We start from the raw sequence: 25997 nt of genomic DNA, 5'->3' as shown, positions 1-25997 counted from the left end.
GTGATTCTAACGTACAATCAGTGTCAGGAACCACAGCCCTCCTGTGAGCCCTTCATTTCAGGTGAAAGAAATGGGAATCTAGAAGGCATGGAATTTATCAGGAATTTACCATGAGTCCATGAGAAACCCCACACACACACTGCACTGAACTTCCTGTCCCTGCGCCTTTGCAAAATTGAACCAGTCTTTAGAGAAGACCATACCAGTGCTCCTGAAGAAGCCATTCTTCATTTAGATTCAAATGTTTGTGGCCAAATCCTTATCTCTGCAAAAAATAGCTTTGCTTCCCCAAATCGAAGTGTTTTCAATGATCTTGTTGAAAGTGCAGATGTATTTTGCCTTTTCTTTTGTTTTTCTTAAGGAGAAAAACTCAACAGAAGGAGAGAGGTGAATGTCAGTGGAAATAAAGCATCGAAGTGTGGCATTCAGAGGAAAAAGAACACAGGCATTTTTTGCTCTCTAGTTTTTATTTTTCTCTCACCATCTAATGTAATATTTATTTCATCAGCTGCCTAAGGCAAGGCTTTTCAAACTTCTTTTTAGCAGTAAAATTTTTTTCCCAACAAAATCTTAGGCAGGAACTCTAATATACAAAACAGATAAAATATAATTAAAAGACCCCTCAGGCAGTTTACAGGCTTATTGTTTACAGGGAGATACTTGAGCAGCGGTAGGATTACCGGACCGGACCATCTCTCAGTAGCCATGGCTCCTAGGATTGTGGCTCGTGAATTGCTGCCCGGCCACATTATTTTCCTGTCAGTTTTCAGCGGCTGTGTGTTTTCATTTTGTTTTGTAGAGGAAACAACAACAACAACAACAACAAATCATGTTTCATTATGTGACTCTCTTCTTCGTACAAATTCGTTTCTTCTTCTTTATTTCTTATTTTGTTTTATTTTTGTAGTCCTGCAAATATGTGTGTCTGGGTTTGGCAGATTGGAGGAGCTTCAGTAGGCAGAGCTGAACAGAGGAAAAGGACAGTCCTCAAGGGTCCCCGAGAGAGCCCAGGCCTAGCCAGCATCTTCCTCAAAAGTCCTTTACTCCACACCTGCTGTGTGTCTGTAGCCAACACGTGGAAACACCCCGTAGGAAAGATGACCACACAGAAGAGTGCAGTGGGAGACAGACTGAGAGGCAATGCCTTCTTGCTTCCTGCTGTTGGCCATGAGCTCATCCCCACACCGGCAGAGCCAGGAAATTGAGGTCTCAGCATTTCTTCGAAGTGGAACGGCATCCACCAAAGACAGCCCTCCACGGTCTCCTTCCTGCCCAGGACTACCCTGAGCTAATGTAATATTTAATCCATCTAAAGTAATATTCATTTCTTTAGCTCCAAGGGCAGGAGCTCTAAGCTCCCTAAGGCATCACGCCAGGAGGGACATCTATGCCCTTCCCCAGGGTCAAGTGCCACATCTCCCGGGACACCGCTGAGTCTCGGGGAACACGCTGTCCTCCTCTTCCCTCCAGACATGTTTCTTCCCTGTGAGCTACTATCTCTTATTTTCAAACTGTTTGGGAGTTTTGCATTTTCTCACCTGCTTAAGAACAGCAGGTGGCTAGGAACACTTCACTGGGAAAGTCTGGTGGCACGGAGATGTTTAGTAGACCCTTCAGTCTGCAAATACATTTAACCAAGTGTCTGGTACAAAAGAGAAGCACAATAACTGTCAGTAGAAGAAGTTAATGGTAGATGGATCAAGAAAGGGCTTTAATGCTGGTTTCTTAAGAGTCATTACCTCTCAGAGATGCATGCTGAAACATTGATGGATGTGGTAGTATGTCTGGGATTCCTGCCCCACAATGCAGCAGCAGGGAGGGTGTCTTGGTGCTTGGAACTCAGTGGTATAAAGTGAAGATCACTGAGGCCTGGGGACAGGTACATGGGGTTCATTGTTCTGTCTACTTTCATAAATGTCTGAAGATTTTTGCAACAACATGAAAAAGGTAAAAGGGGGAAATACTTGAGGAAACATTCACAGAGCCCGGATCATCATCAGCAGGACCACACTTGCTGGTAGGATGGCAGACCCCTCCCAAACCTGTTTTCCCAGGGGTGATGGGAGTGGAAATGGGGCCCATGACAGGCACAGAGCTTCCTTCGGGACAGGTTCAAGGGATGATAAGAACAGCAGAGGGGCTTGGAAGCCAGTCAGAGACTAGAATCTTCCTGAACTGTCTTTGAACACCATAAAAATCTTCTTCAGTGCTTCTTCGTGTTTCTATGTTAGTCAGCTTTCCATTGCTGTGACCAGATACCTGAGGAAAACAGATTAAAGGAAGAAAGATTTACTTTGGCTTGTGGTTTCAGTGGTTGCAGTCCATGGGTGCTTGGCTTTGCTGTCTGTGGCTTATGGTGAGGAGGAATCATCATGGTGGAAAGCATGTGGTAGGTAGAGCTGCTCAACTCATGGCAGCCAGCAAACAGAAAAAGAGGGGAAAGACCCAGAGAGGAACACACTGGGGATCAGAGGTAGCCCCCAAGATCACACCTCCTGTTTCTATCACCTCCCAACAATGGCTTCAAATTATGATCTCACCCAAGGATTAATCCACTGATGAAGTTGGAGTTCTTATGATCCAGTTACTTCCCCAAAGCCCATCAGCTAAGGATAAAGCTTTCAATACAACAACGCTTTGGGGACAGGGTCAATTTTAGACACTAATCATAGTATTCCTCATTCATTTGGTTCTTCATACATATTGGATTCTCCAATGACTCAACAGTGTACAAGTGGCAAAAACTGACCACTCTGTGCTCAAGATTCGGTAACCTCTGTTTCTTGGAGTCCAAATTCTTAAGAAAGTAATCTGATTTTTCATGAATCTACCAATGGATTGGTTGCTGTTCGTCAGATGACTGCCACAGTTTCCTGTCAGCTGTAGCCAAAGATGCTGGGAAGCATGATACCAAATGGCTTCCAAGGAAGGTCTTTCTCAGCAGGGACTGGAGATAGTTTTAGTTCTTTTGAAATGTTTTATGAATTATGAAGATGCTTGGAATGTATGGGTGTGATCAAAATATATGGTGAGTGCTTAATTTAAAAGTTTATTAAGGGGCTGGGGATTTAGCTCAGCAGCACAGTGCCTGCCTGGCAAGTGCAAGGTCATGAGTTTGATTCCTGGTACAGGAAAAAAAAAACAAAAAAAAAACAAAAAACAACCAAAAAATTAAAAGTTATTACACTGAAAAACACATTGCCATTAATCCCCTTTAAAATACTCACCCTTACTTCAATCACATTTATCTCATCACTCTTCCCACATTCTGAAGCATTTCTGGAAGTCCTCTTTCGTCAGTGTTTTTTTGTGGCTGCCTTAATTCCTGGTAGTGAGGTTTGTAGTGATTTCTGTTAAATAAAAACAGTGCACTGTGCTCTCATCCACCTTAGTTACTGGACCTAGCACCATGCAACTTCTGTCTCTTCCCCAACATCAAAATGACCATGAAAGGTCAATGTTTTGGATCCATTCAGGACAGCAAGGTCTGTTAGACTGCAATTAAAGATACCCATGAAAATGGACTTCCAGAACCGCTTCAGAAAGTGCCAAGAACAGTAGGTTAAGTGTGTAAAAAGCAAACGGGATTATTTTGAGGAGAATTAATGACAATTTTTTTACTGTAATAATTGTTAATTTAAAGATGCATCCAATTTTTAACCATACCTTGTATATATCTGAGACCCTTTCCCTGGTACCAGTTATCAGGGACCCCTGCAATGAGTTGCCTATCTCCTGCCCAGAGTTATAGCACATGGCAAGAAAGAAAAAGACCAACAAACAAGAATCACAAGGAAGTAGAGCTCTGGGATGATAACTGTTCTCTGGGTACAAAGACCCAGACTCTCCAGTTCACTACCATTTTATTTAGCCCATGCAAGGGGAGGGGCACGGTGCTTTTCCTGGAACAGCATAGAAGTAGTGGTTGAATGGGCAAGTTTAACATCATAAAGGAAACAAGTTAAGATTCATTCCTACACCTGGGGACTAGTCTCCCTGTTTTGTCCTCAGCAGACTCCATCCTGATCTGTGAGTGTCACTGTCTCACTGACCATCAAGATCTCAGTGATGACCAAGAGGAAGCAGGATTTCCGCATTTCAAAACTGGTCCACGAGACTGATGAAGGAAGGCCTCAGATAGATTCTGTGTCAATTTATAATTCATGGTCCCCAACATTTATCTACTGAAAACCTTAAGAAAAAGAGAACTCTCACTCACCACTTATAAATAGTATAAGTTACATTGGGCTGGGGATGTAGCTCTATGGTAGAGCACTTGTCTAGCATGCTCAAGGCACTAGGTTCTATCCTCAGCACTGAAAAAACAACAAACAAAAAGCATTTACATCATCTTTTGTGTTAGATCTATAGTGAAGCACACTTTTCTCTCTTGGTAAGAATGAGAAGAGCTGATCACTGTCTTCGTTACAAAATCCTCAAATGCAGACATGATATCATCTTCCTCCTTAAATTTTTATTTTCTAAACAAAATAACCCCAAAATGCGAGTCTACTCCTGGTCCTCTCTCTTTATGGAAGATGTGGCAGTGGACATTGAGGGGAAGCAGGAACATGCCTGGCTCTCGAGGAGCCGCTCCTGGGGTCTCTGCTTCAGAGCACAGAAGTGTCTGTGCCCAGCTGTGTCTGCTCACTGTGGCGGGAAGTCTGAGCTCTGGCATTGGTTTATTTCTTCAGGGTGTGCGCTTTCTCCCAGGGATGTTGAAAATCAAAGCTCCAGTGCCCTCTGCATCTTCAAAGGGAACAAGATATTTGCAGAATTTTAAACAAATGTAGAGAAGAGCAAAACACACTCACCAATGTCTGGGGCCATGAGAATCTGGCCATTTCTCTGGTGGCCTCCCATCCAATCTTGGCCCTGGGATTCTTCCAGGCCTGGCTATTCCATCCCAGTGGCACAGGGCTAGCGAAGGGCCCCCTGCATTCCAGTCATCGTGAGAAAGGGCCACCCATGGTGTCAGTCAAACAGCTCTGGGGCACCTTGCGTGGCTCTCCAGTGGCCACTTCTGTGAGCACTTTCTAATGTGTTATTCATTATTTCTGAGAGTGCTTTCCTTTTTAAATCTATGTAAATATTTATATATTATAATTTGTGCCATATATCTAATTACATTTTCTGTGTTCAATCACTTAATACATGTTAACTATATTACATATATATAAGGCACACATAAACATTACACGTAAGCAGAATAAAAATGTTCTCCTCTGTTTTCTTCTAAGGCATATTGTTTTAGTTTTCACCTTTTGTACATAGTGTGAGTTACATTCATTTTCTTCCCCACCTGCATATGCAGTTGACCCAGCAGTACATATTGAAATGACCACTAGCATGAAACTAAATCATGTCTGGACATAAAAGCATCCAGAGTCAGCTGCAAGTATAGCCTTGGATTCATGAGAATGGAGGAAAGGGTTTTAAGAGTTACGGAGAGCAAGCTGTCTGGTCATTTCATATGTGTGCAGAGCATATCAAGAAGCGACTGCCCCGGAGAAAATGTGGTCCCTCTCATTCCTCCTGCCTTTTATGTCTGCTAGATTCCTCAGCATGCAATAGACACTTAATGAATACTCATTACAATGGATTCTTGCACCCTCCCATCCTGAGGTGAATGTTAATCCCAGCTAGGACTCCAGATACTTCATTCAGCCAACCTTTAAATGTGGGTGCTGCAGGTCAGCATCATCTACCTTGGCACTGAAGCACCTATTGTTGGACCAACACAAGGATCAGCAAATATGTGAGTGTCAGGTATGCATCACTGAAAAGAGAAGAGCTTTTCCATGCCAAACCTGGCAAATAAGATACATACACAAATAACCACACTAGAAGGAAGGCTGTAATAAGAATGGAAAGAGTCGTGTGGTTTTGAACCATATTCTCTGATGTACTAGTAAGAATTTCATATCATGCAGAACAAAATGTATCCTCATTATTTTTGCTAACAAATACTGACTCCTGGCTGGGCATGGTGTCACACACCTATAATCTCAGCCCTCGGGAAGTTGAGGCAGGAGGATTGCTGTGAGTTCAAGGCCAGCCTGAACCACATAGTGAGACACTGTCTCAAAAAAAATACTGATTCCTTATACATAAATGCTAGGCAGTGTGCCAAGCTCCTACATGCATTATCTTATTTATCTCAATCATAGTCTCTACCCATTAGACGATCAGCAAGAGGTTAGATCCTTCCAGCAAGCTATGTGTCCTTCATGTAAACACAGACTGATAAGAGTGTTTGCTAATTAGATTTCTGATGATCTCTCCCCTACCCTTTCATCCGCACAAATAGAAAACAGGCTTAGAGAGCTTTCTGAGACCTTATCTTTTAATTTTCCAAAGCCAGAGCCCAGATGGCTACATCAAGTTTGTCAAGTTCAATGTCATTTCTCTGTGAAACTTTAAGGTGTTTCAGTCATACTTGGCTGGCTCCAAGGCAGGATGGCATGGCAGAGGGGCGTGGTGGGGGAGAGTTGCTCATGACATGGTGGACAGGAAACGGAGAAAAAAGGAGGAGCCAGGGAGGGAGATAAGCCTTCCCAGGCCACACCTCCAGTGACCCACTTTTTCCAGACCCCACCCTAACAGCAAGTCAGCTACAAGCCTTCTTAGTCCAGTTACCTTCCAGGAGCCCTACTGATGGTTCCTGGAGCACATCGAGATATAAATCATAACAGGTTGACAGCTCATGAACCTGGACTTCAGGAGGCAAGCAGACAACCTTGCATATGTCCAGGCCCTTAAAACCTTCTGCTGACGCTCCTTCCCACCTGCTCTATGAGGAAGAGCATTTACTGTTGGTGTACAACAAAGTCCAAGTTCTCTTCCTTGCTTGTGATCACTCTGTGGCTAGTCCAGGCAGCCTTACTGCAAATGGCTATCATGTAATTCACACCACCTTTTCAGAGAAAGGGGAATGAAATAGCTCATCTCTGAACTGAAAGAATTCATGAGCTTTGGTATGTCATTCCAAACCAATGGTCCACAATGGTTGAGCAAAACTACATTTTATATCTAGTATTTGATTTGCTACATAATTTAACAGAAAAGTAACTTTATTTTTTTTCTAATTAAAGGAAGTAATGTTACAATCAATAATTTCTCTTGCTCTACTTTGGGAAACGAATGTCTGTCTATTGTTTTTAAATCACAAAGTGAACATTGCTATAGAAATGCAAAATGGTACTATTTCATTTTAATCTATTAAATTTTCCATTCTTGAATTACATAATGGGGTTAAAACATTGAGTAGAATTAATAGAATGAGTATTTAATTAAGCAGTAATGAGTTTCTAAATGGGTACTCAAAGAAACCAGCTTTATAGTTTATGCAAGAATCAGATAATAGTCTTAATAAAGACGATAATAATTATGTTGAATGTTTTCTATATTTAAAGATTTTTATTTTTTCTGAATTCTCTCAGGACTAGATTTAAACATAACCCAGTTTCTTGATTAGATTCCACTTTGCTTTCAAAGTAAATTCTAAAGCCTTTTCCCAACTCAAAAGGCCCACACCATCAGACTCTACCCACCTGTGCAGTCTAATGTCAAACAGACTTCCCTGGTCCCCGGGGGATTCCACGCACACCCTCCTTTCTTCTGCTCTGCAAATGTGCAGCCCTCCTCCTGCTGCCCAGATTCTGCTCTTGCTGTTCCTGATACTGGGAAGAGTCTTTCTATCACCTCACCTCCTCTTCTGTCTGTTCTCAGGAGACTTTTCCCTGATGAGCCTCCTCATGCTCGGGCAAGTACCTGCCTCTCACCAGCACACGCTACTACAGACTCCTCCAGAACTGCGTGGTTTTCTTCTTAGCACTTCACATCTTTTTGTAATTATACATTTATTTCATGTCTCCCTCTCCTTCCACCCTGTACTTTTCATGAGAAAATAGACTATGTCTACTTTGTTTACTAGGTAGGTGACTGGATGGACAGATAGATAATGAATGGATGGATGGTACATGTGGCTGTGGACCCATTACTACCTATAAGGACACATGAGGACCACAATATACCCTTCTGAGAATCACATCACCTCCTTCCTATTTGACTTGGATTCATTGCTCACATGCTAAAATGGGTACTCTGCCAGCCCCATTAGTAAGTGCTGGATACAGGACAATTTTGGTGTCACAAGAGAAGCTACATGGCTTTGTCTCACTTAGACATGGCCTACATGTTGGTTCATTAATCCCGTCATCTATCCATCCATGAGATCATCAAACCTGGTTGTGTGTTGGGCACTGTGCTATATACTGAGGGTCAGGGCTGGCTCATCCAGGACTGGCACGGGGCTAAGGCCCTAAGGTCAGAAAAAGAGAACTTTAAGGGTCAAAGAAATCTTTAATTCATTTCTTCACATTAAAAAATGTAATTTCAAAACCCATGGAAATCTGTCATAGTGGGAGGAGCCAATGAAGGGGAATGTGCTGAGCTTCCCAAAAGGCCTTCCGCAGCCCTGATGCAAAAGAGGGAATGCATCCACCCCTGTCTCCTGGGGCATGCCGGCAAATGTCAGAATCGCCGCCGTCAGTGAGTCCGCCCCTCAGTCTCGCAGCCCACTGTCTCTATACCCTCACCTCTCCCCACCTCCTATATCTAGGACCGTTCACTGACTTGTCCTGCAAATATATACTAGCCTCTTCTATGCCCCTAGCACTAAGCAAGGAGCTGCAGTTTAAGACAAGAGCATGACAGACAAAAGTCTCCAGCACTCTCAACTCTCACTGTTACCGTGCTTTCATCTTGATGGCATGACACCCACCTGCTTTGACCAAGCATCTTCTCACTTAGGTATCAGATGGGCAGCATTTCTCACTGACTGGTGGTGCCCCTCGTCCTCCAGCCTTAGCACATGCCAGCCCATGCAGTGATCTGCCTGGTTTCCTACAGTATGCATGTCGGAAGAGCCACAAGCCAATGTCCACTGTGACCAATGTCCAAGCCAATGCCACTATGACCAGCTGGGTTAGAGCTCCAGTCGTCTGGCTTTGCGACACAGCAGTGGCTGAGGACTGGCAGGAGTACCTTGGGCTTGCATGGCAGAACTTGCTGAGAGCAGAGCTGACTGGAACCCAGGAGACTTCAGTCTGACCTTTGGCTCACCACAGGACTTTGAGCAAGCATCTCCCTTCCTTTGCATTCTGCATAATCATCTTCTGCAGTCTAAAAGATTAGATGGCACATGTGTCACCAAGGCCTCTCCTGGGCACATGGCAGGCAGAAGTAATTGATCACAGCACCCCAGACTCAGGCCACATTGCCCACAACCCAGCATAGGTAATTTTGTTGACACCAGCTTGTCGTCCTTAGATTTGGGCTTCATCCTGTTTCTTCTCACCATAGCGAATCCCAGGACCAGTAGAACTGGAATTGGATGAGGGTTGTTTTTTTTTTTTTTAAGCCCCATGGGAGATTTTAATGTGAAGATAGGGCTGAGAATCATGGGTCTGGTTTTTTGGCTTTATAATTCTTTAATTTTTTGTGGGGGAGAGGAGGGAAATATAGGAGATAAGACTGATAGAGCTCCCTTAAATAGGAATCAGAGGAATCTGGTCAAAGAGGGTGTTAGTGGAGCCATTTCTATGGCAGTATCCTCAGTATCGCTCTCCAGCAATTTCCCATCCTACATGCTTATTCTGAGACTCTTCCAGCTCCCCTTCTATGGCAGACAACTCACCCAGGCTTGCCGTGCTCCAATAGACAAATTAGTTTCCATCCCCACCACCCACAAGGCACAAGATTGAGGTGTATGATTAATGATCTGAAAGTCAATTAATCAGTGACTGCTTTTGAAACCTCATTTCTCACATTACTTCTTTTGAATACAAGGCTTGTTGACATCATCCTAACTTCTCTAGATCCACTTTCCCTACTGACTGAAATTCGGAGATATTTCCTCTTCCTGTCAGCTTACTGGTTTATAAAATATTTGCAAACAGATTACTGCTCACCTACAGTGCGTCAGAAGTAAGCACCAAAACAATGCTTCACGCTTCCAACTCAAAGCGAACGCTGTAATGATAGCTCGTGAGATTCTCTGTCTATGGGAAAGCTAATTTTTCATTTATTGATTTATTTTCACCACACCCACTTGCAGCAAGTATTTGAGATGTAGTACAGTCAAAACACAGGAGTAACACAGCTCCAGACTGTCGATCTCTAGGTTCCCTTAGTGAATGGTTTCATCATCATTTGAGCTATGGGCAAAGGCGCAGGGAAGAGGAAATTGGTTTTCTTCAAGCGAGAAGAGGGTCAGGTCTGAAGAGACTCTGGAGGCCGACACTGTGCTCCAAGCCCCAGCCCTCCGCCATGAGTCTGGTGCTGTTTATCTGATCATTCTTTGTTTAGGGCGGGTGAGGCTTCGAGAACAAATGCAAACGTCAGCACGCAATGGCTCGCACTCCATAAAAGTTCCTTTTGTGTTCAGCTGTAGTTCAAACAGGTGTCCTGGCCCCTAGCTGCTCTCTCCTCAGGGAGACTCAGGATCAAGCTGCTTCCCTCTGTACCCCCACTCTCCCGGCCCTTGTGGTTGGGCACACAGGTCAGCAGAGGGAGAAAGACACAGAGAGGAGGAGGCACCGCTGTTCTCTTACCCTCTCGCCCTCCCACACGCCCAGCTCGTCTGCCCACCACACTCTGCAAGAGAGAAGGTAGCCTCTGGGTGTCACCTAAGTTCAGGGGAAGTTCAGAGCTGGACTGTAGCATCTTCTGGGCTGTAACCCTCCTATCTTATTACTTATACTGTAGTTGAATGAGATGACATATGTAATGCACCCAATGCCATGCCACAGGAAGATCATAAATAGTGCTTGTGCCTATTCTTCAAAGTAGTGAGAGTTACTGTCTGTTTTGTTGGCAGTTTCAAGCCACAGTGGAGGAAGGAGCTGTGGGGGTTATTGTCAACTTGACAGTGGAAGACAAGGATGACCCCACCACTGGCGCATGGCGGGCTGCCTACACCATCATCAACGGCAACCCTGGGCAGAGCTTCGAAATCCACACCAACCCACAGACCAACGAGGGAATGCTGTCCGTCGTCAAGGTAAAGCAGCTTCTTGGGCATCTCCAGGACCCAGAAGGGGCGTCTAGAGTCCCTGAGCGGAGAAGGTCATGAACAAACCCCACTCCCTGCCTTTGAGAGTTCAGAGTGTTGCCTCAGGGCTCAGCAGGCAGTGTTCTCGGCACTGTGAGCCTGCAGCTACTCCACAGGTCTTTCTGATGGGGTCTGCAAACCCAAGCTTTGGGGCGACTCTGAGCAAACTAAACTAAATGCTAAATGAGATTCTTGGCAGGTCTGCTAATGAATTATCAAGAGACATGCAAAAATGGGACTTGCGAATATGTTTTAAAGATCTATACTCTAAATGTGGACTGTTGTGTTTCATTGTAATCTTTCTCTATTGTTCTCTTAAAAACAAACTCAGAATAATCTTCGGTTGAAACCTCCGGTGAACCTTGTTAGCCTGCACACAGCCCCTCTCTCTGGCTGCTCAAAGAGCAAGGCAGGGGAGGGCACAAAGCCCTTGGTGCACCCAGACCCCCAGAGATGTCCGTAGGAGGCGGTGGCACAGGGCTGGTGTCTCCGGCTGCTGGAGGAAGGTGGTCTGTGCAGTTCCACACTCTGGGAAGTGCTGGGCAGGATTTCTGCCAGAGATCAGCACCTTCACCGGCACGTATTTGCTTTCATAGTGATGGAAACCGTTTGCCTCCCAAGCAGGGAGGAAGAGCATTTGTAGCCTCAGCTGCCAATATCTCCATCTGCCCTTGTCTAAGCACCTAATTACATCCTCTGTGCCTCAGTTTCCTCATCTGTAAGATAGTAGTCTTTCTCTCTCTCTCTTTCTCTCTCTCTCTCTGTCTCTTTCTCTCAGTCTGAGTGGTTTCCAACACTTGCTTTCTCAGGAGGCCCTGCTGTCCCGCACTCCTGGCCTCTCCCTCCATCCTCAAAGCCAACATCCTCCTCCAGCCTCACTCTGCCCTGATCCTCTGCTCTTCCTGAGTCTTCCTCCTCTTACCTTCTCTTTCCACCCCTCTCTTTCATGAAGAGCTAGTTCCATCGGGTCCACTGGACAATCCAGGGTACACTCTCATCTCTGTTTGTAACCACTTCTGCAAAGTCTTCTTTGTCATATGAGGTTGATATGCACAGAATCCAGGGATTAGAATGTGGACATGCTGTGAACCCTGCCACAGACGCACCCCCAGCCCCCAGGGATGGCCAGCAGGACCAAGAGCCTTTGAGAATGGCAGAGCCAGCAGGTTCCAGAGGATGCGAAATCTGGGTTTCTCTCGAGCCCTATCCTTTACAGCCAATTCTTTCTTCCCCCACATCAAGGTAATGGCAAGGTCAACCCTGGCACTGGGCTTCTGCATCCAGGTGAACTTTCAAAGCTGTGAAGGTTATTGAATGACACGGCTATGACTGTGTCCTCCACAGCCATCGCTGTGTGTCTGAGAGTTGTCAGGCAGTTCACCAACCCTGCAGCCTGAAGAGGAAGCTTGAGCACCTATGCATCTCCAGCAGGAATCCTGGAGAGCTCAGGGTGCCTGGCATGCATTTGCTATGATTCAGGGAAATCAGACACAGGCAAACAGGACTCACAGAAAGCAGCTGCTCCCTGCCCAGGTCCTGCACTTGTCCATACCTGCGGCTCCCAGGTGTGTGAGAAGCACGTGCAGTGCTAGCTGAGCACAGCTGTACCTGCTGGGGCAGCCTAGGAGGGCAGGATGCTCCGGGCCATGTGCGGTTCCCAGGTGCAGTCCCTTTAGAGAGTGTGGCCTCGGGGAGTTTGCACCAGCATGACCTCACTCTCTGCAGACCCCTGCAGACCAGCTCAGAGACCGGACTCTCCTGGCTTTATGTTCCTAGTGAGCGGACTTCCTCGGCTTCGGAATAGGGAGGCAGACTGGCATCTTCAGGAAGGGCTGGCATTTCCCCATGTCTCAGCATGCGGAGACAAAGCCAGGACAAGGTCCTGAGTGAGGCAGACTCGCTGTGCCCTCTGATCCTTTCCATTGTGCCTGAGATCCAGGGCATCTATTAAGAATGCATTCTGCTGCAATAAAAGAATGGCAGTGGTTTAAATAACAAAGAGAATTTCAGAATTTTCATCACTAGATGAAGGTAGGCCTGTCCAGGCAGCTTACAGTGGCAGAAAGCCAGCAGGGGGCACCTTAGATGCTTTGGGCCTTTTCCTCTTGATCATAAAGTTGCTGCCAAAGTCCTATCCATCATGTCCTCCTGCTGCTGGTCTCAAGACAGAAAACTAGGAGGCAGCCAGGCAAGTGACAGCATTCCCATGTGTCCCTATCCTCTTATCAGGGAAGAAAATGTCTCTTTCAAGAGCTGCTTAGCCAGTTGCCCTTGATAAATCACTGGACAGTGCAAGAAAGGCTGAGCAAATCCACGCCTGGCTTTTTGGCCTCTGCAGTCCCCCTGGGCAGGGGAAAAGGGCTGGTAACCCCTGGGGGCAGCCAGGTACCAGCAGATCTGCACTGACCAGTGAGTGGCCCAGCATCAGAAGAGCTAGCAGGGATCTCAGGGTTGCTCAGACAACATGCTACCTACAGCAGGTCAAATCCTGATGGCGCCACAAAATGAGCACCCGTTCATCTTTAAAGCTTCCAGGCCTGGAGGCCCTTACTGGCTCTGCAGGTCTGTTCCACACCTATCAGAAAGTCGTTCTTCCAGTGGAGTGCCATCCACTCCACATTTGCAATCTATTTTCTGTTTCTCTGTCCTCCAAGAAGGAAGCATCTGAAAAGCACTGCTGATCCCAAACCTCCTTCAGAATCCGCCTGCTGCAGTGTTCCATCATTTCCCTGTGGGTCGCTCTTCCAGCCTGCACATGCTCCAGGACAGGGGTCTGCACTTGGCCTCAATCCTTGGTCAAGCAGTAACTGGATTTTGTCTCTGTGGCTTCCGCCCCCCATTTCAACTTCCTGCGCTCCCTGACCCAAGGCCCAGCCCTCGAGACTCCCTGGCATTGTGTGCCTGGCACAGTGGGCGGAGGGCTTCAGAGTCCAGTTACAGCCCTAGGAAAGGATTGCAAATGGAAAACTGGGTCTCATCAGCTCCAGATGGATCACTCCGGGGCATCGTATGTGGTGTCATCAAACATATAGTGAATGTTTAAAGTTTTAAAAATTTATTACAATGAAGGACACACTGCCTGTGGAACATGAGAATGCACTTGTTGGTGTCAAACATAAACGTACACACTTGCACATCCAACGCATAAACGCATACATATGTATCTAACCCAATACATGCATGCACGTCTACCCTAATGAGGGACACAAGCACATCTGACGTGTAAATGCACATATCCGTGGCCATCTGTCCCTGGCCGGGTCCCTGTGCTCCATGCTGCTCAAGCGCCCACTGACCACACTGGCCCCAAACCGCCTGCCCAAATTCAGCTGTGTGTTAAGAGCTCTGCTGAGCTTAAGAAACTCAGAAAACCCCACTCTACAGGCATTTTCAGTTCAGTAGAAAATTCAGTGGAATTAGATCTGGGCTTTCACGTCACCAGCAAGTTTTCCTTAACTTTATTTCCAGAAAGATGTTGTGCTCCTGGGAGCCAGCGTCCTCTATGGCTCCAGGCTGTGCCACTGGGTCTGCCCGGTGCTGGCAAGAGCTGGAGAGGTTCGTGGACACTGGGGTGCTCTGTGTCTCAGTCCCACTCACAGTTCGCACCCTCAGGATTGCCACCGGCCGGCGAGCCAGCCGTTTCTGCCTCCTCCAACATCACAATGGGGATGAATGGCTGTTTTCCAAGCCTGGAAGCTCCCTGGCCCTTGTTTCAGATCTACTTTACCGAGATTTCACATTTTGAGCAGCACTCAGGATGGACGGAAATCCGCTATTAGAATCCAACAAAAGGAGGAGCAGTAAGTTATTCCTGTTTATTATAGGGATGGAATCAAATGTAACTGGGCAGTAAGCAGGTACAGAGAGTAACGTATCTGTTAACTCTTTTTCTTTTTGGTACCAGGAATCAAACTGGGAACTTGTGCTTGCCAGGCAGGTGCTAGGCAGCTGAGCTGCATCCCTGGCCCACATCTGTTAACCCTTAAACTCCTGACACCAACACTGCTTAGAGGTGCTGAAGGTCAAGGAAGGATGCAGTTACAGCCAGGAAGCATTTCCAGGGTGTGTGGATGTATGAATGTGACTGACAATGCAATGTGTGTTTAAATTTCTAAAAAATTATTATAGTACAAAAATACATTGCCCATAATCCCCCTCAAAATTCTCCCCTTGCTTAAACACACTAATCCCATTGTTCTTGCCATTTCTGAAGCACTTCTGGAAGACTTCGCTCATGAGTGTCTTTAGTTGTGCTGGTGTGGCTGGTTTGATGTCTTGAATCATTACAAAACATTGACCTTTTACGGTCATCTTGATTTGGGGAAAGAGCCAGCAGTCACCTGGTGCCCCATCCAGTGAATAAGGCGGATAAGGACGCACCACGATGTTCTCACAAGCCTGCCTTTCAGTCGTATGGCACTCGGCAGCAGCAATCACTATATTTTTTACCCCACTTTATAAAGACACTCATGAAAGAGTACTACCAGAACTGCTTCAGAAAGTGTGAAGAGCAATGAGATTAATGCAGGGGAAGTATTTTGAGAAGGATTATTGGCAATGTGTCTTGTACTGTAATAAATTTTTTAAAATGTAAGCATGCGCCATAGTTTGTCACCTGTGTGTGTGTATGCACACATGCACGCGTGTGTAGGCTTTCTCATGTGTAGAAGGAATGCTAAGCACTGTATATATCTTATCCATGGTTGTTGTGAAAGATAGCATACGATGCCGAAGGTCAGCAGCTCAACCTGCCGAATCCCATTTCTCATGCCCTTCAGCAGCCTCCCTCACCTGCATCTCTGCGCATTTTCCACCTCCCTCACAGCCTGTGCCCTGCTGTTTTCTGCCCCTTAGCGCCCTTGGCCACCCCTCATGGCCCGTGTCTGTTTCATCCTCCGGTGGGGATGCGCACTGCACCTCAGCCCTCAGGAGTTCCTTACTTGCTTTTCCCAGTGAATGTCAGGAGGATAACTGTGGAAGCTCAGACTTCGCCCTTGTCTTGCGTAAATGTCTCCCCAGGCGCGCTCAGCATCAGGAGCCTGTTCTGGGAAATGTCACCCACTGCGAAAGTGGCTCCTCGGGCTTGGGAAGAGACCGACGTTCAGGGGAAGGACAGCCCCATCGCGCCTGCTTGTAGTGAGGTTTCCTTGACTCTGTCTGACGTAGCCCATGCGGCAATCAGAGGAAGCGTGCGCTGTCAGCCCCGCCCCACAGTCCCCTGCTCCTCCTCATGGCTGCTGCTGGCCCTGGCAGGACAGCTGCCACTTCCACTGTGTGGGACTCTTCCTCACATGGCTGGGTCTCTGGCATCTCCTCCTCTGCCCACTCAGTGGCTCTGGAGCCCCTACACCTTGATGGCAGTTAAAAATGCCCCACACCGTTGCAAATGCCCCTCAGTGGCAAAGAGCCCTGCGTTTTACCTCCTTGTGCTTCAGTTCTCAAGCCCCCCTCCCTGCACCCCTCCCACCTGGAAACTGCACGTGAGCCCTGAGCTTCAGACTTCATGGCTAGAGTGTGAGACATGCTAAAAGCGAACCTGGCTACGTGTGGTGATGCATATGTGCAATCCCCGCTACTCAGGATGCTGTGGCAGGAGAAGCATGAGTTGGAAGCCAGCCTGGGCAGCTTAGCAAGACCCTGCCTCAAGATAAAAGGGACTGGAGATATAGCTTGGAGAGAGAGAGAGAGAGAGAGAGAGAGACAGACAGACAGAGAGAAGAAAGGAGGGAGGAGAAAAGGAAGGATGGGTGCCTGGTTGGCTGGTTCCATCTAGTCTCCCATGGCAACAGAGGCAGGATCCACTCACCAAGATTCTAATGAAGCTTGGGCCTCAGGGTCTCTTATTTACCCTGCCCCAGGGCGTTGTGAGTTACAGGTTACAGGCAGGAAGATTTTTGGTGTCAGTGTTGCCAGGGAGCCACCGAAAGGGGCCTCAGAAGACAGGAACACAGGGCAAGTCACATGTGGTCATTTATTTCCCAATCTAAAAAGCATTAAGCGGGCTGGGGATTTAGCTCAGTGGCACAGCGCCTGCCTGGCAAGTGCAAGGTCATGAGTTCGATTCCAGTTACCGGAAAAAAAAAAATTAAAAAATAAAAATAAAAAGTATTAACCATGTCCAGACCCAAATTTGTATCTTCATGTTTCCAAGCCTTTTTCTTAAAGAGGGCTTCTCTCACACCACATAAGGCTTAGACCACAGAACCCAGGTCCATCCCTGACACCTACTGCTGTTCATGGAATTGTCACAGGGACGTTGTCCAAAAACCATCCACCCTCCATGGCCGGTGCACATCTTAACACCCTTCTATCTGCCTTCCAGCCCCTCGACTATGAGATTTCTGCCTTCCACACCCTGCTGATCAAGGTGGAAAACGAGGACCCGCTGGTACCTGATGTTTCCTATGGCCCCAGCTCCACTGCTACCGTCCACATCACCGTCCTGGATGTCAATGAGGGCCCAGTCTTCTACCCAGACCCCATGATGGTGACCAAGCGAGAGAACATCTCCATCGGCAGCGTGCTGCTGACAGTGAATGCCACGGACCCCGATTCCCTGCAGCATCAAACCATCAGGTGTGTGGGCGGCGGGCAGAGTCGCGTTTCCTTTCCAGTAGCAGAAGCTGCTCCCAGCAATCAAATGCCACTCAGTTAAACTTGTCAGTGATCTGGATGCAGGGGAAGAGAGGGTCATGGTGAGAAGTTGTGGTTGATGGACCAGGGGACAGGACTGTAGGTCCCTAAGCCTGAGTCCAGCCCAGGAGGAGAGTGGCTTCCAGGCTGCATTTCCAGGGGACCATCTCATTCTGCCAGCACCAGGGAGAAAGCAGGTGGCCACCCTGCACAGCTTCCTGTGTCCCAGAAACGTGACCCATGTGTCCTGGTACCAGCCTGGCCAGACACAGGTTGGCTGAGTCCATGTTCAACTGAGGGTGTTACAGACTCAGACAGGTCCAGTAACTTACTCAAGGCTGCCCAGCATGGCAGCAGGGGCATCAGGATTGAAACAGGACAGTCTGCCAACTCCCTACCTCTCTGTCAAATGCCCCCTGGCACTGAGCAGTCCCAGGGGAGGGAGCAGAGACACTGCCTGCTGCCCTGTACTGCAGCTTCCTGATGAGTGGTACACCGAAAAAAGGCTTCAGAAACTTCCACCCTGGCTTCTTAAGCTCTGTCCAGCACTCAGGGAGCTGTTTCCACAAGGAGACCTAATGAAGTGGCCATTGCTCTGGCCATCAAGTGCCAGTGAACACGATGCCCAGTTGGCCCTGGCACACTGAGGCACAGTAAAATGACACCAGCATGCAAGTCTCACAGCATGCTGTCTCTGCACAAGAGGGTTACTAATCTTTCCAAAGTCTAATCGTCTCATCTAAGGCACAAATAATCAAGTGTTAGGCACACTTATGATAAACATGTGTCCTGTCATTCTGATTAGAAACACCTCAAAACATGGAGCAAGCCCGTGACTATTTTCCCATCCCCAAAGTGGATTCATCCTTGCAACAAGACTTTCTGAGATGCTAAATGAGCAGGATAACTGTGGAAGTAATATCAAGTCCTACCATAACAGGAATCTGAAATAGCCATCCTTCTTTACTTTCTTTCTCCCCCTCTCTCTCTTCTCGGTATGGAGCAAAGGAAATGTGCAGTTTAAACATCAAAGAGAAAGTTTTCCTTAAGCACTCAGGTGGGGAAACCTGTAGCTTAACAGACCACAAGGTGTTTGGACACATTTAGGATGTCTTTAGGGGGGCTTCGCTGTCACTTTGAACCACTACAATAGGAGACAGAAGCAGGGGGCTCCTCTGGGGAGAAAGAGCAGAAATGGGGCTGCTGCTGCTAAGCCGGGCTTTGCCATTGCTGTCACAGCATGAGATGCCGCCAGGCACAGAAGCGGGTGTGTGGGACAGAAGCTACAGCCCCACTGAGGGGGACAGTGCTGGAATCTGGAGTCGAGAAGCGTCCACCCGGCTTCTCTGACTAAGGCCATCCTGGCTGACCTGGGCGGAGGGGGAATGTGATGGGCAAGATGACGGTCATTTATAGGACGGAAAAAGAGGTTGTGGTCACACCGGGACCAGCACATCCTTATGGCTCCCGGAGACAGGAGCTGATAGGTTAGTGTGTCAGGGTCCCCCGGGGAGAACAGGCCAGCTCCGGCTACCTTTTATTCCCCACCACTCACCGAGCCCCTCGCCCTCACTGCTGCACCGGAGCGCAGCCTTGGCTCAGGCTCAGGACACCACGACTGAGGGGTCCCCAGGAAGATGTTGGCAGGTCGCAGGCTGGAAGCCAGGGCAGCAGTCTGGCACAAAGAGCCTGGTGGGATAGACAGACAAGAAGCATTCTTCCTGCAAACAGAGGTGCCAGGCAGGCCGCCTGGAGGGGAGGGGGCTGGTGAGACCCAGGACACTGAGGGACCCCGAGACCAGCTGCTGAGTCGCTGGAGCTGGAGGACATGGGTTCCCCATCGCACGTCCAGAGTGAGGAGGCAGGAGGAGGAAGAGAAGGCGGCCAGCAGCGGCCCGCAAGTGTCTAGACGTGAGGCGCAGGGAAGCAGAGCCTGGAGCACCTGCAGAGCTGTTTCCTAGCGAGTCCGGCCCTCACAGGTGTGGCCTCCGCCACAGTGACCTGTGCCAAAGAATGCCTCCGTGTGGTCCCCAGATCAACAAGTCACAGGCCCAGCATCCTACACAACAGAGCCCAGGGGCTGGCACCGGCTTCCCCTCCCCCGCCCCAGCCTGGCTCCATCCTCAGCTGTGTTCCCGTGTCCATAGAGGGAAGAGGCCACCTCAGCGCCAGCCTCAGTCTCCCTCCCCAGGAAGAGTCCAGCCAGGCTCAGGCGTGGGTGCCACTGCACCAGCTGGGGCACAGTCCCCACACAGCGGAAGGACAGAGTGTGCCGATGGGCTGGTCCTGGAGCAGCACCGCCTGTGGAGCAAGGAGGTCTGCTGCGCAGGTGGAAATGGACACTGAGCCCTCCCTCCCCTCCGCCCCCACCCTGGCAGGTTCCGCACCTGCAGGCAGCGAGGACCTCACTGCCCTGGCGGGTGGGGCTATTGTCCCGGGAGCCCTGGCAGGAAAAGGCTCATTAAGGATTTGCAGTCTTTGATCCCGTACACTGAAAAGTGCTGTCCCTGAGGGCGCTGTGCGTGCAGAGGGTGAGCAGGGCTGCGGGAACGGCGGGCTGAGGGATGGCTTTCTAATGATCTCAGCTCCCTAGATTCCTCAGGCGGCACAGTGACCTTGTGAGTTGTGCTGTTGTTGTTGCTTTAATAGTTCTTCAGGGAGCAGGCTTTGGAAGAGGGAGGAACTGCACTCTGGGAACTCTTATTTCTGTCTCAAGGAGAGCTCTGAATGTAGCTGGCCAGGTACAGAAATGAAAACAAAGGCTGGTCCAGCCCCCACCTGCAACATCCCAAGACCCCGCCGCGCTCTGCAGCAGGCCCTGCAGAAAAGATGCACTAGACTGGAGGTGTTTCAGGGGGACCCTGTGTCTGCCTCTCCTGGGTACCCTCCCCCGACCCGTTTGTCTCCTGCCTGCACTGCTTTTCTCCGTCTCCGTCTACCTCTCCCTGCACCTCTCCCCTCCCCACCTTCCCTCCTCCTCTCTGCCCTGCCCTGCTCTCTCCTCCTCCCCCCGTCCTTCCCTCCTCCTGTTCTTCTTCCCCACTCATTTCCCTTCCCTCTCTTCTCTTCCCTCCCCTCTTCCTCCTCTTCCTCCTCCTCTCTTTCTCTCACTCCCTCTCTCTTTGTGTCTCCCTCCCTCTCCCCCCCACCTCTGTCTCTATCCACTTCCAGAGTCCCTGGGACTACCAACCTGCATGTCATCTCCCATGATGCACCACGTTCTCAAATTTGAGCACATCCTGGGAGATGCCTGGCTTGACGGCATCTGAGAGCCTCAGTCCAGTCCTCCCCCCTGCTCCTCCCATGGTGGACTCCTTCAGTGGTCAAAATGCGAAAGCCTCTCCCCACCCTCAGTCCCCACAAAATTGGGGAACCTCTGCCAAGCCCTGGCCTCTGTGATGAGCAGTCTCCTCTCAGCTGCTGCAAGGGCACTGCGCTCCCACCTGGGATGTTAAAGCAGCAGAGGCGCCTTGATCTCCGTGAAACCTGTAACCCAAAGGCGGGAGGCATCCAGATCAGAGAGAATCACTCCCCGGCAGCCTGCAATCCGAAGACCCATTTAACAACCCGTCACCTTGGGCTCTTCTCCAAATCAAAACGGACAGCGGTGGCCGTGGGGCAGGTGAATTTCTCCCATTTAATGACTTGTGTCTTCTTATCCTTACTACAAAGTTGAGATCGTGTGTGGAAGGAACTTTTGAGAGGGCAGTTCAGAGTAAAGCAGAGATAGAGTATCTGTCGTCATCCCACTCAGGAAATCCCCTGGAACACTGTGGTGATAGCACCTTCAATCACTTGTGAGGATTTTGTCTTTAATTATCGTTTGCTGACTGCACCCATCCCATCTTGGAGCCGCCTTTTTTACTTCCAGTACATGGAGTGCAGCTGCCCAGGCATGGCTGACTTGTGTGCTTTTCTGTTACACGGATCCACCATTCAAGGATGCATTTCTTTGTCGCATATTTACATTGTTACCAATTGTTTGCAATTTTTTGACAAAAAAGATCATGAACATGTTTGTAGCTACATCATTGAAGGCATCTATATATCTTTTTAATTTTCTGAAGATCACTGGAAATACTTTGCCAGAGCAAAAGTGTTGCCATTGTTAATGCCTCTGGATTACATCTAGGCAGACACATTTCTATTTGGTCTTATAATTTCTGAATTGGTGTCATGGTTAGAAAGCCCTTCCGTGTGCCAAACTAATGTACATAGTGGCCCATCCCAAGACAGAGCTGGCTGTCACACCCTGTCCTCTCGGTGCCCAGTGGCAGCAGGTGTGCCTCAGCTGTCAGGGTGGACTGTCCTTCAGAGACGCAAGTAGAAATCAGGTATCTCCCAAGGACATGTTAGGATCGCTCATGAGAGCAGCCCACACAGGGGCACTTGCTGGCTAATTATTGTTAAGAAGAGGAGTGTGGTAGAAATGATGCTAGTCTGGAAATGCCTGCACTTTGGCTTTCTGCCACAGAACAGGGACAAACCTTCCACCAGATCCACCAATTTGGTTACATGGTGCGCGCAGCCAGCAGCTAAAAAATTCAAGCTGCCTCAGAGGACTTATTTCATTCTTTCAATAAGCAGAGATTCAGTGGAAGCAACCAAGTAGCAATTCCTATTCCAAACATTTTTCAGACAGAACTCATCTTGTCCAGGGTCTGTAGTAAACAATTCCACAGCAGAGCAACTTCTGCCTACGCGTTGAATATATATGTATTGAGGAAAAACCATGTCCCTACCCTATAAAAGTATATATATTTCTCGACATATTTTGGGGAGGGTTATTCATCCAGCTGGCCTTGTGAGTGTGTGTAAAATACTGTATCTGTGGGAAATAAATTTGGCTGAACAGAACAGGGAAATTTAAAATAATAATAGTTTGGAGAAGATGCAATACTGCCAGGGTCCTTCTTGTACTTCTAGGCTGGTGTGCTCTTTCTTCGTGATCTTTTGTAGTTGCCAGTGCTCCAACCTTCATATCTGTGTTCCAGACAGCAGGATGGGGAAGAAAGGGAAGAAGGAGGTGCTTCCTGTCTTCTAAGGAGACTTTATGGGAGTCAACCACATTTCTATATAAATCCCACTGGCCAGAATTGGTCAGATGACCACACCTAGCTAAAAAAGATAGTGGGAAATATGGTCATTTGACTAGGTAGCAATGTGCCAGCTTTTAAAAGTGAGGTTCTTTACTAAGGAAGAATGGACGTTGGGAGGTAACTAGAGGTTTCTGCCACGTGGCTGGAACCTTTTGATTTAATAAAAAAAAAAAAAACTGTAGGGTAAAAAAGATTTTTAATGAAAATGTCTAATATGTGTTTTAGAGTTCCGTTACTATAACAAAATACCTGAGACAAGCAATTTAAAAAGAAGAAAGGTTTATTTCAGCTCATAATTTCAGAGGTTCCAGGCCATGATCCTGTAGCCCAGTGGCTTTGGTCCAGTGGTAAGGCAGCAGATCACAGCTGGAGTGCAGGATGGAGGAATCTGTTCGCCTCAGGGTGGCCAGGAAGCAAAAAGGGAGAAAAGAAGGTGCCAGAGGCCCCAGTGTTCACCTCAAGGCCACGCCCTCAATGACCTCATTTCCTCCATCACCTCCCAATAGAATAGCACCAGAGGCTGAGGACCAAGCATCAGCTCATCAGTTTACCCAAACCACAACATCTAATGATATCGTACTTTCCATAGTCAAAGGAATAGGTAATGGTGTGGCTAAATAACAGTGCTGTGAAACAGCACAAGGATTAAGCCGTCCGTTCACTCCTCCCTCCGCTCATTCTTCACTTAGAGCCCGCCGTGGGCCTGACACAGTGCTGGGCATCCACTGGTAAAAGGCTGCCCCATGCGCAGGCTGCTCCAGGGCACCAGTGGTCATGAAAACAAGAACTTTCACTGCAGAAGGCGACACGCCCAGAAAGGAGGGGAAGCAGGGGAGGATGACAGGAAGAAAAATGGGAATTAGCGAACACCAAATTTTCACCATAGCGTGACAGCCTTAGCAAGCTCAATACTTGCAAAAAATATTTTTACATTTGAACACCGTCTGTCCCACCTTGCAGGAATGTCTGAGCACATATCACAGAGTCGTGGTCGATAATTAGTGAAATATTTCTTAGAGCCAAATAATTTTGAGAGCCAAACTTTTGCAGGAAAATATGTACTTGTAACATGAGTTTGTGCTAGTATGTTTGATATGATTTTGGATGAGGGTCCACCATAGACCGAAAAAATTCTCAGAGGCTCAAAGATCTTAAAATAGTCCAAGCCCAGCACCTGGCCTGGCCCTTAGGTAATGCTTAATAAACAGGTGTAGAGTGGAATACGGCAGCTGGATTGGGGGTGTCTACGTGAAAACAGTTTTGTGCAGGAGTAGCTTGTCATTTGTGGAAACCTTGAAACATTGACTAACGCCTACCAGCCATGAGGACATTTGCAGAGGAACTTGCGCACGGCCCAAGGAGGAAAGGAGGCCTGAGCAGGATGACACCCAGGCCCCCTGCCCTTCCCAGGTCCGTGACAGTTATGCTAAGGAGCCACTTCCAGCAGCCAGCTCTTCTTCCAGAGCTGTAACCCGAACTGAGCCGATTCCTAGAACACGGACTACCCGATTCATCCAAATTAGCTACTCATCCCTTTGAAAACTACAACCTGCTCTGTCCCTGTTTCTTTGGGCCTCTGTCTGTTTTGTACAGTTTCCTTTCTCCTCCTTGGACTCTGAGGCTTTTCAGCAGCACGGCAGATTCCATTCGTGCGCTCACACTGGTCCAGAATGCCACACAGAATGACGACAATTCAGCCCCAAAAGATTTGTTAAAATGCCCAGTTCTGTCTTCTGTTAGTCTTCTTATGACTCATCAAGCCCTCTTCTTTAACACCTTGTTTAATCGACTATTGGAGTCCTTTCAAAGAGAATCATATGAAAAGATGGGAAGTTGAGCAAAAGCATCACCGGCTGCCTGTGAGACATTTTATTCTGTACTTTCTAAGGCCTTTGGCAGTAGAAGGTAAAATCAGTTTGCTCGAAAACGAGAATCTTGTCCTCACTGGCATCTGCAGAGACGTAAGTATCCAAGACAAAAGTGCAGGAGCAAACCTTCCTTCGGAGAAAAGAGGGCTTCAAACCCTGCAAACCAGGTTCCAAAATCAGATTGAAGAATTTAATTTAGGGGGACTCCCACCCTTTAAATTTTAATCAGAAGTTAAAGGCCAGATAATAACATTTCTACCTGGGGAAATTAAGGGACACGTCTCTGTCTACTAAACTATATTATTAATACTTCATCTTAATTAAATGTGGTTACTGACCTCAATAATAGGATTTGGGGAGAGGTCATTTTTTTGGTTGTTTTTTAATGAGCTAGGATATCTTCTTCTAGAGTCAACAAACACAGAGCTTGAAATGTAAATGAATTGTTTACAGTGCTGCCTTTGTAATTTTTAATTAAAGTGGTGTTTTTCCATTGGCAGTTTATGGTGATAATACATTTTATTGCCCACTCTGCTGTGGAACTCTTAATTATTTATGTAAATGTATTAGCACAACAGCCCTTATTTTCAGTGGTCAGATTTTCCGTGATGAAGGTGCCAACAGGAAACAAGGTTTAATAAATTAAACAACTGAATATTTAATGGCTTAACATCTTCACTGGCTAAAAATAGAAACCTGGCTTTTGTAATGATCCAGAGACAAAGATTTTCCTTATTAACTTCGATCATAGGTGCTCCGTTTGGTAAATAAGACACTGCTAACGATTGGGATAAACAGTTGAAAGGTTATTTTACCAACCAACCAGCTTTTTAACATCTGTCTCCATATGCTTTTATAAATTTGCCACAGGGCAGACTTTTATGGTTGAAAACATGGTTTCACATTGGCTGTGCTGGAAGATAATTAGGACAGTCCTTCTTGTCAATCTGAGAAATTCATTCTCAGAACCAGTGTAGAAAATATTGACAAATGTTAATGTTGTTTCTGCCCGATATTTTCTGAGCTGCTCAAGCCACTTAGTTTTTTCTTAAATTTTAAAAAGACACTTGAAATAGACAAAGGTTGCTAGCAGCATACTATCATGAGCAGGCCGCACACCTTAGGATCACAGCAGAAGCCGTAGGTTGGAAAACACAGCCGGCTCATTTTACCCTCTGGGTCTGTCTGTCAGTCACCAATACCTCAGGGCTCACAGGAGTCTCTCACAGCCTCCCCCAACACAGGGAATGAATGACAGGAGGTGGCAGGTCACGTGACTAT

The 25997-nt window shown here is 47.5% G+C and overlaps 1 protein-coding gene across 2 annotated transcripts in view; it reads left to right on the top strand.

Moving 5' to 3' along the window:
• Window positions 1–25997, top strand: part of Cdh13 (cadherin 13) — a 1142761-nt gene that overhangs the window by 1021842 nt on the left and 94922 nt on the right. For both annotated transcript variants that reach the window (XM_005413239.1, XM_013509197.1), the window contains 2 exons: window positions 10883–11065; window positions 17439–17692. In XM_005413239.1, the coding sequence (XP_005413296.1) occupies window positions 10883–11065; window positions 17439–17692 (437 nt within the window). The remainder of the gene's footprint in view (window positions 1–10882; window positions 11066–17438; window positions 17693–25997) is intronic.

This window comes from Chinchilla lanigera, unplaced genomic scaffold (genome assembly GCF_000276665.1).
Source record: "Chinchilla lanigera isolate Chin_1 unplaced genomic scaffold, ChiLan1.0 scaffold00163, whole genome shotgun sequence".
NCBI lineage: Eukaryota > Metazoa > Chordata > Mammalia > Rodentia > Chinchillidae > Chinchilla > Chinchilla lanigera.
This window is presented reverse-complemented; position numbering and strand designations above follow the sequence as displayed.